General features: G+C 40.8%; 2 protein-coding genes across 2 annotated transcripts in view; both read left to right on the top strand.

The window, feature by feature from the left end:
• SPARC (secreted protein, acidic, cysteine-rich) overlaps positions 1-1,412 on the top strand; it is a 14,785-nt gene extending 13,373 nt beyond the window's left edge. Inside the window, exon 6 of the mRNA XM_018457595.1 lies at positions 326-1,412. Coding sequence (XP_018313097.1) covers positions 326-382 — 57 coding nt within the window. The 3' untranslated portion in view covers positions 383-1,412. The remainder of the gene's footprint in view (positions 1-325) is intronic.
• A 1,669-nt stretch (positions 1,413-3,081) lies between these two features.
• His2Av (Histone H2A variant) overlaps positions 3,082-10,419 on the top strand; it is a 9,215-nt gene continuing 1,877 nt past the window's right edge. Inside the window, exons 1-3 of the mRNA XM_018457606.1 lie at positions 3,082-3,168; positions 3,316-3,393; positions 9,641-9,754. Coding sequence (XP_018313108.1) covers positions 3,166-3,168; positions 3,316-3,393; positions 9,641-9,754 — 195 coding nt within the window. The 5' untranslated portion in view covers positions 3,082-3,165. The remainder of the gene's footprint in view (positions 3,169-3,315; positions 3,394-9,640; positions 9,755-10,419) is intronic.

Below are 10,419 nucleotides of genomic sequence, written 5' to 3'. Positions count from 1 at the left end.
TAGACTAAATATTTTATGTAATATTTATATATTATAATATTTGAAAAAATATATAATAAATATTTATGAATATTTAATACGAATATTCTGTCTGAGTAAGACTTGAATAAAATAACCAGAAATTCTATGTCGAATTCACCAAAGTGTCATTCTTGTTAAGTCCTTTTGTTAGTTTAATCAGGACATTTTTCTCAGTATGATATGAAAGATGCCTAAAGAAATGTTTGAATATCAAGCCCAATTTATATTTGACGAAAACATTCAATTAACATTGAACAATTTTCTCAATTGTAATGTCAATAACGATAATAACGACAATTTTCAGGACGACATAGAAGAAAAATGCGACGAGCTAGCGGAGGCAAACCAGGAGCAATACTAGACAATTCGAGCCGGGGTCTGAAGCTGACTTCGCCGCACGCTGCGGCAGCAAAATTATTGTTTAAGCTATTAGGTATTGTTTAAAAATTTTTTGTGAAAGATACACTTCCAATCAGTTCTTGAAAAGTTGAATCACATGACATCTTGCTGCCGTAACGTGCTGCGCTCGAAAAGTCCAGAAAAGTCAGCATAAGAAGGACAATATTAACGCGTGCAACGCGGGACGGGTTGCAAGGCGAGCACAATAGCGGTCGGTGCGGTGCGGCGAGCGGGAATAGTCGGGGATGACGCGAAGGACGCAGGTGACGCGCAGGGCAGGGTAGGGCCGCCGAACGGCGAGAGAGACGGCGGCTGGGTAAAAATGGCGGGAAAAATCCCCGCCAACGCGCGCGCGCACGGACGCGCCAACGCGCAGGTTCCGCGCGCATCGACGAGTCGATACCGCGCGGACGAGAGAGGCATCGTCGTCGACGCTGATACGGCACTCGAGGCCTGCCAACCGACAATTAACCGACATCAAACAACTCGATGTCTCAATAATACAGGCGCAGTCATCGCTCGAGACGACGGAATTCGCGATCACGGACCGATCGGACGCGGTCCGGTTGCTGGGAGAAATTCGAATTTCCGCGTAATCGAACGCTCTCGCTCGTCGATGCTCTTCGATACTTGGAATCGCATGATGCAATTAATTCGAATTTAAGCGTCAACACGAACGCGATATGTGATTCACGTGTTAAACGTAGAAAATTTTCACTCGGAAGCAAACGGAGGAATCTACGGGAAACGATTATGGAAGCAATTTCTATTACGAGCATCATTCGGATGATTTGAATTCGAATAATACGAAAGCGTATTTCAATTATGAGCATATAAATGAAAACTTGCTCGGGCTGCGAATAGAAGGGATGCGTCATTCGTCGCTCGAAGGGAGAGGCAGATTCGTTCGTATAATATATCCGTACAATCGCGAGGCTAAAAATAAACGCAGCAGGGTATTTTATCGACAAACGCGTAGATTCTGAGATATTTGAATAGCGTCACGGGGGTGGATATTTACATCATTACTAGCCATTTCGTAATCACTCCATCGAAAATCCGCGAAACGTTCGCCTCACCGTCCGACAATCAGACATGTAAAAAGACTTGGATAAAACATGGAAATTCTTCCTCCGAGAAAGGATAATGCCGGTGTGCTGTAATATCATAGAGGATTCGACATGAAAATGGCCGACTCGTTCGTGCTGCTTATAGTATAATTTTTGCAGCCTCGTAGCGCACGATTTTTCTATGTATGTGACTTTTTGTAATGAAATCACTGCCTTTTTCCGTTAATAAAGAGAAGTAATACTATTCGAGTTTTCTTTATTGATGCATGTAATACGCACATCTCTCTCTCTCTTTCTCACTCTGCCATTTTCTCGAGCTCATAAATATATTATCTTTCCTTTTCCTGTTGTTGCTAAGGATCAGATTCGTTTAACTTTAATTAAATGTTAATTATTACAGAATATTTTACAACAGACGTTTATTATTTTACATTCTTAGATTTATTAAACGTAATTCTTCCGAAACGTATAGATTAAGATATATCTTTAATTAACAAAATATAGCTGTAAATTAACGCGTATATTCTTACACAATGATCTTATATTACCGACATATGTTTCAGCGATAACGTTTCACAAACATATCGCACTGCGAGGATGCATGATTGAAATACTATTACTGAGAAAATACAATTGTTATGCGATATTATATTGACTATACGTGATGAAGAACGCGGTAGTTTGTTTACGATATAATTCCATCTGATGCACAACTGTGAATTTATAATCAATAATTTATACATGCATTAATGTGTATAACATTATTTCGTGCTCTGCTTTTATTATTCCTTCTATATGCATACGCATAAAAATTAAAAACATCCCAAGCAAAACAAATCGTACGTTAAAATGTGACGTTACAATGAATCGTAACTGAAAAATAAATTTTAATAATAACATTTTGACGTCACGATGATTTGTTCCGCTTGGGATTGTAAAAGAAATTGTTTTGTATATCGTAAAAAATGAAAGAAAAACACGACGACTGGCAAGGAAAATGAAATTAATTCTAACGTATTTCGTATGTCATATGTTTAGCAACATAGCAAACGTAATACTGATCGCTACAACTAACATATCTCGTTGCAATATATTTAAGATAATTATACCCAAGTAGCTTACACAGCGTTTACAAAGCGTTAAAAAACCGGTAAAAGAGCGCATATAATCGCTTTTTTAGCGCTTTGCAAGCGTTGCTGTGCTACTTGAGTAGAATATAATCGTCGTCGGTTAAGCACGATTAGGACGTTTGATCTCTAGCGAGACACGCGCGGGTGCGTTATAACAAACGTATCGTTCTTATGCCTCTGTTTACTTCATTTTTATTCATATGACCCATCGCCGACGAAACGACGCGACGTATGTATAATATATATATACATACATATATACGGCGGCACAGGCAAGCAAGAATCGTTGGCGCATACGCGTGGTACGCGAGAGCGGAGAGCCGTTTATCGCCTCGACCGATAACTCGGCGAGTCGGCCGCCAGGCGGCGTCCCGCTCCTCCGCAGCTTCGCCGCTATTGGCTAGCGGTCGGTCACGTGGCACGACCGCGGGACGCGCCCGCAGCGCCAAGCGCATTTGGCGGGCTCGTCGCGTTTAGACGGCGTCGTTCGTGGCTGCTCGTAAGTCTTTCGTGCTGTGTGAAGTGTCGAATATCCACGTCGCGCAATGGTGAGTATCCGCGAGTTTTTGACGCGCACGACGGCCATCCGTGCCTACCGTCGGCGTCCCCGCACGCCGCGGACCCTCCTCCGTCCACTGGCGGAGTTTTCGCGGCTGGATCTTGCGAATTAACCCGTGATTTTCGTTTCTGAACAGGCTGGCGGTAAGGCGGGCAAGGACTCGGGCAAGGCAAAGGCGAAGGCGGTCTCGCGTTCGGCTAGGGCCGGCCTGCAGGTGAGTAGTGTGAGAACGTCTCGACGCGGCTAACGTACGTCGGCTGGGGATCGATTGGCGGACAGTAAACGCGTGTTTTTCCCCGATGGCATCTTCGTTCCGGACCTCCTCGCATTCTCCCTCCCGTGCGCTCTCGCGGCTTTGCAGGTTAAATCATCATGGTTGTGGCGCGAAAAGTACGGCCGACTCTCGACATCGCGACCGGCGAAGCGGTTTTACACGGTACCTCGCGTACCCGGACACGTCGTTGCGTACGCGTCGCGATACCTCGTACCTCGCTCTACCCAAGCCACGCCGAACCTTCGAGGAACGTTCCTGCGGAACGGTTTATTTTTCGAATTTCGTCGCGTGTCGTACGCGGATTATTTTCAAACGTGTCCGACCGGCTTGCCTCGCGTTCCGGGTCGTCCCTTCCTCTCTCACCGCCCGGGATCGTTTCGGCGGGATTGTTTAGCTTCGCCCGCGGCGAGCCCGGCGACCCGTTGTAAATCGAGAATCAATTTTTGCCGCGAATCACAACGGGGTCGTGCAAACTTCCGAATTCCGTGCGGGCGAGCCTCCGAACGTTTCAACTGACACGAGCCGTTGGCGTCGTTTCCGTTAGCCGTTTGTTGTTTCCCCGTCCCTGGGCCCATCGCCCCGTGGCCGACGAGTGTCATCGATACTCGCGCGGCCGAGCTTGTTTTTATCGTATATTTACTTACGTTCGTCGCGACCGCGCGGTTGTCCATCGATCGTGCGTGCCGTCGCGTTTATTCGCCGACTTAAGCTCTCCCCGTCGCGTCGACGGGACGCGGAATCGTATTTTTCCGCATCGGACCGATCGAGGATCGGCGCGGCGAGGCGCGAGAATCGCGAATTTGAACCGCGGATTTCGGCCGATATTCGCTTCTTAAGTGTTTAAGACGTTGGCTATCTACAATGGGAGTAGTATTGTACAGTGAGCATTAAACTTTAAGAAATTGATACATCATAGTCAATTATTCTCCTCATATTTAATTATTCGATTTCTTACTGTTGTAACTTGTTACACCATATTATTACCAGTAGGTCTGTTCATGTTGCTTGAAATTCCCCAAAATTTTTCCACTAGAAGGAGATAAACATATATTGGGCGTTGAAGAGAGAAGAGAAAACGCGGAGATACGGAGTGCAAAAAGTACAAGCAGCGCGAACAGATCTATTGTAGACAAACAACTCTTTGTGGGCCGTCTACAATGGAAGTAATATTGTGTAGCAAACCGTCAGCTGTAAGAAATTGACCAATCACGGATTATTCTCACTATTTGACTGCGATTGGTCGATTTCTTATGCCTCATTTCTTATACACAGCTTACTACACCATATTACTCCCATTGTATAGACAACTTTTTAAATACAGTCTTGAGATACACTGTTCTGTGATTGGCTTATATCTTAAGACTGTACTTAGGCCGGAATCAAACTACGCATTGAAGATTGAGATTGAAGATTGAAATTTGACCGATCAAAACAATAGGAGCTGAAATTCTTTTGTCCTCGGTGATTAAATTTTAATCTTCAATCTCAATCTTTAATGCGTAGTCTGATTCCGGCCTCAGGACAAGTCTGAATATAAGAATTGACTATAAATACCGATCTTCGTTTTCCTCGATCGCGATACATCATCGCGCGGGTGGTGTTGCTCTCCAATTGCCGGATATCTCGTCGATCGATCATTCGTCGTTTACACTGGATCATCGTTTACTACCAAACTAATAAAGGGCACGTTTTGAAAATATCATCCCGGTACATTTCATTCATTTCTCGTCCGTAATCGCTCGAGGAATGTTGCCCATTCGATGCGGAATGCAATTTTCGCTGATGCAATTTGACGATCAGGGTGCGTTCCATTTGACCGTCACAATGCTCACGAGTATTATCCTTGTTTAACATTTGATGAACAAGGATGAAATATTCAACGAGCGTCGCGAGTGTCAAGTGTCAACGCACCACCGCGATGTAACAAAATTTCGTCGAATAAAACAGAAATTACGTAATATAGGACGGAAATAAACGTAGCGACGACATTCTTTATTTATTATTTTCTTTTTCCGAAATGGATGTCCGTTTATTGATTTTAAATTCGCACCGTATTTGGTTACGTTTGTTATTATTTTAAACCATCTGCATTAAGTAACTTGACAATTAAACGTTAAAAATATCCTATTTTTACCATCAGATGAATTGAAATGAAAGCAGCAGTGCTTTTTGAACAAAAACCTTTTGTTCAAACAAAAACTCTTCTCTTATTCTCGTTTAATTTAAATGCGGTACGTTTTAACAAAATTATAGATTTACAGAAAGTTACGTCCTCTCGTCGAAAAATAATAAAAAATACATAACGGTGATTAAGTTGGTGTTAGTTATCGCTGTTTATTAAAAGTTCTAGTCGGTTTTTGATATGTTATCGACATGCCGCGTTTCCACAATCGTGATTAGAATTCTCAATTGTAATTACGTTCTGTCGTTTAAATGTTAACTAAAAATGTCTGTCCAAAGTGTCACATCAATGAGCAAAATCCTTGTTCGTGTTGAATGCGATCGAATCTTTGTTTACAAGCATCGCGTATGCCTATATTTAACTGATTCAGACACCAGCTTCTGTCGATGTCATTTAATTTTGATCTCGATTTAATTTATCCTTTTTCTAATTCTTATGCCCGTTTCTACAAATATAGATTAACTTTAATCTTCGACGATTTATTATTAACTGTAATTTCAGTTTAACTTAATTTTCACCTTTTTATAATTCCTATGCTCGCTTCTACCAATAGATCTGTTCGCGTTGCTTGCATTTTTTGTACCAAACATCTTCGCTCTTTTTCTCTTTAATGCTCGAATATATGTATATTTATCTTATTTTAAGTATAAAAAGTTTTGTAGATTTTAAGCAACGCGAGCACAGACCTAACCTAGATTAAATTTAATCTTGGTTTAACTTATTTATCTTTTTTTTTTCTAATTCGAATTATTAGAAAAGAATAATTTAAAGATCAAAGTTAAAAGTAATTTAGAGATTAAAGTTAATCTTACATTGACGGAACTGGCCTTTGATATTAATGCAAAACGAGAAACTGAAATGGGCTCCTAGGTTTCAAGTCGATATTCTTGCCCGATAATTCCGTCGCCAGTAACATTTGGTAAATAAGATTATTTCGATACACCACGCACTCTTAAAAAGAAAGATTACAGGCCACTTCTCCGCGAGACGATACTCCGAAACGACGCTTCGCCAGCAAGACTTAATTATACTTTCGCCGTACTTTGGAATACGTACAAGATCGTGCAAAAATTAAGCGTATTCAACAAGTCTCGATAGCCCAGATATTCCCGGTTATTTACGATCCTCGCCGAACGGTGCTCTTTGTGAAAATTCGCGACGCGTCTCGTGAAAGATAAAAAGTTATAGCCGATTCTGGGCTATTAAGATTACCAGCCGAATTAAACGCAATACGATTATAACAAAAATGTGTGTCGCTCATTGTAATAATAAAACTGTGCAGCATGATCCGATAAACGCGGGCGATTAAACTTTGAAGTCGCCTTTGTAATAGACGAGCGTAAGATACAGCTTGTGTTTTCTCGACTTAGGTACGGTTTGAATTTTTTTCTGACGAACTTGATGTACACCATACAAATTCTCATTGTTACGAGTTAGTTCTTTCTGTGGAAACGCGACATTTCGACATGTCGATCGTTAGCCCGGTATCAGCAGTGACAAAATTATTGTGCAACAATATCGACCGCGCTTCAGACAGTTGGGGGGGGGGAAAGGGGGGGGGGGGGAGTGAAGACTAGCCACTTACACCGCACGGGAGAATCTTCGAACGAGAGAATGAGAGAATTTTAGAGATAGTTCTGGCTAGAGCGAGGTTCTCAAACGCGTCTCGAGGCGTCGGATGATGAAACTTTGTGCCAAAAGCCGGAGAGACGACGGGAGAGCGAGAGAGAGCGAGAGAGAGAGAGAGAGAGAGAAAGGAGCGGCAGGGCGAAAGGGATAGAGGCGGAGAGAGAAAGAGAGAGAGAGAGAGAGATGGAGAGAAAGAGCGAGCCAAATCGTACCGCTCGATATTCGTAGCGTGAGAACAGGACGAGGTCTGATATTTGCGCGGGTTCCGCGAACAGAGCTGAGAGAAGAGCGGGAATTTTCCTTTCTCCGTCTCTTTTTCTCTCTTGGTGGAGAACGACGCGGAATGTTGAAATGACGAGGCGGAATGTGCCCGGGACGTTCCGCGAGGAGCAGAGACACGACTTCCATGGGCGGCGATCCTCGCGGAAGAAGACGGATGGGACGAACGAGGTTCATCCAGGCCGCGTTGCGGAACGCTACGCGGAATTCGGAAATCCGTGCCGTCGCTCATCGCTCGATATTCCGCCTCGACCGAGAGAGGCTACCGACGCCGTGACCAACAACGACCGGATGTCATATGAATGGATAGTAGACGCGAGTTGATCCGTCCGGAAAACGTTCGACCGGCGCTGACGCAAAAGTTCCGGCAGAAGTTACTAGACGCGTCCTCAGTGGCGAATTAAGACGTAGGGTGCCCCGTACCAGGTGCAGAAAAGTTTCACAAGAGTCTCGCAATTATTGACTTAAGTCGATATCTTTAAACTGATACGTCAATATTTGGTGATTAAATTGTGGTGTCAGGTGACTGAATTATTGATTTCTATTCTCGTATCGGTACATATCGCAAAACACTATATAAAATGATATATTGTTGACATGTCACATATAGTATGTCCATTTCTACCAACGTAGAGTAATTTTAATCTCAATTTAATTTATTTTTATTTTTTTCTAATTTTAAAAATTAGAAAAAGATGAAGAATAATCTCGTTGAACCAAGATTTAAAAAAAGTTAATCTACATTGGTGGACGGCGTTAATCTTCAAGTAATAAGAATTTTTGACAAGTAATTTTGGATTTTTTTTTGCTATATTTCTGAGAGAGAGAAGAGAAGAACTTAAAAGTGATTTAAATATATTTTTAATATTTTGAGTTATTTATTATTTTTTATTATATAATTTTCTTTTAATAAATTTCTTTCGTACAGCCCTAAATATGTAAACGCTTTCTGTATTCATAGGAAAACTGTCTCTTAAATGCAGTGAATCCATCGAGAACATCGTTGAAGCTTCGTTCAGATCAAATGTAGTTTTATTTACGTAGTTTTAATCCGTCACTAATTATTCGTTCGCTAATTATGTACAAAATAATTATTCAACCTCAAACGTATTTTTAAATACGATTTATATTGCAAATTGTTCGTATTTTGCGTCTTGATGCAAATCTTCCGAGCAGAAAATTTGAAAGTTTAGGTGAAATACGAAATTATTGAAATTTATGTAAGTTTTTTTGTGTTATTTCCATCTTTTAATTCACAAATATTTGAAATTCCTCTTATCTAGAATGTTTTACTTAATAATGAGACCATGAGTCTTTTTGCGGAATGTTTTTATCACATTTATTGTTTGTCAGCGACAAACGATATATTTATTACGTTATTTGCTTTACTTATTCCGCTGTTATTTTACCTGTTTTATGTTTTGAGGAAAAACGTACGTTTTTATACTTAAATGTTTTTTTTTTTCGTGTCTTGTTTATCAAGTTATTTTTTCCGAATATTCCTGTAAGATTTGGGCAATATTGTTCAATAACATTTCGACACAAGTAAGTTTAAAGGTACAAATTTAAAAACATAATGTCTAAAGGTATAAACTTAAAAATATAACTTTTGAAAATATAAGCTTCAGTCAATTTTTTAATTATTTCCTCGGGATATCGTTTGCAGTCGTAAATGTAAACAACAAAATAAAATTTTGCGACTTAATAACATCCAATTCAGATATAATATAATGCAAAAGTTCGGTCCTATTACGGAGTCGAGTATACTTTATGTACATATATTATTGACAGCGTCTGGAAAATAGGATGCCGGTAATGATGTTTACGAAGTTCACCATAACTACGTGGTAGTCGAACAGTCGTTCCCTTTTCGCTCCGAACCTAAAGTCTAACTTCGAGACCGAGCTTTTTATATCACTACACACGTATTACATACATTTCTGCGCGTAACAGTGACGTCAAGTTTCGCAACGCGAAAGAAACATATACCGGGTGTCGAGGTGACGAGGGGGCTGCAGAGTACTGTCGTCACTCTCGTTAAATCGCCGTTCCCGGGTTAAGAAAAGCGCGGTCTAATACCATCGTCTCTCATTGCAGTTCCCCGTAGGAAGAATTCACAGGCATTTGAAAAACAGAACCACGAGTCATGGTCGGGTAGGTGCTACTGCGGCGGTATACAGCGCGGCCATTTTGGAATACCTTACGGCCGAGGTAAGTGAGCATACATGTGTGTGTGCATACGTGTGTGTACATGAGAGAGAGAGAGAGAGAGAGAGAGAGAGAGAGAGAGAGAGAGAGAGTGCGAGAGATTGTAGCTGATAATCAAGACCGAAATCGATACTCCATTTAGTTTCTGAGAAATCTCATAAGATCGAGAATTTTAAATGACATACGTGTACAAGCTGATAATTTGACAATTGAAAATTTAAATGAAAGGAGATACCGGTACAGATAAGAATAGTTTAAGCCGACAAAGGAAGATAGGAATGCGCAGGGAGCGAACAATAAATATTACAAATGATAACGACGAAATAGGCGGGATTATTGGTGAGAATAGGAAGAAATATTTATGTATTTGATTGTATTATTGTTTTTATCGTTAGTACTTCTGCGTTTGCAAAAATGTTAGAAATATTTTAAACCGTTTTATCTAATCGTTGATTACAGTTCGAATATATTTAGAAACGATGTAATTTGATATAAATTTAGTTAAAATTAGACTTAGGGCGCAATTACATTATTCAACATTAATATCTAATTATTGAACTGTTTGTATTTTATACAATGTAATTAAATAATTAATGTCCAATAATGTTTGCGTCGACGCAAATCCAGGAAGGAGACAAAGAAAGAGGTAGGCATCGTATACAGAACAG

Source organism: Mycetomoellerius zeteki, unplaced genomic scaffold (genome assembly GCF_001594055.1).
Source record: "Mycetomoellerius zeteki isolate Tzet28-1 unplaced genomic scaffold, Tzet1.0 scaffold114, whole genome shotgun sequence".
Taxonomy (NCBI): domain Eukaryota; kingdom Metazoa; phylum Arthropoda; class Insecta; order Hymenoptera; family Formicidae; genus Mycetomoellerius; species Mycetomoellerius zeteki.
This window is presented reverse-complemented; position numbering and strand designations above follow the sequence as displayed.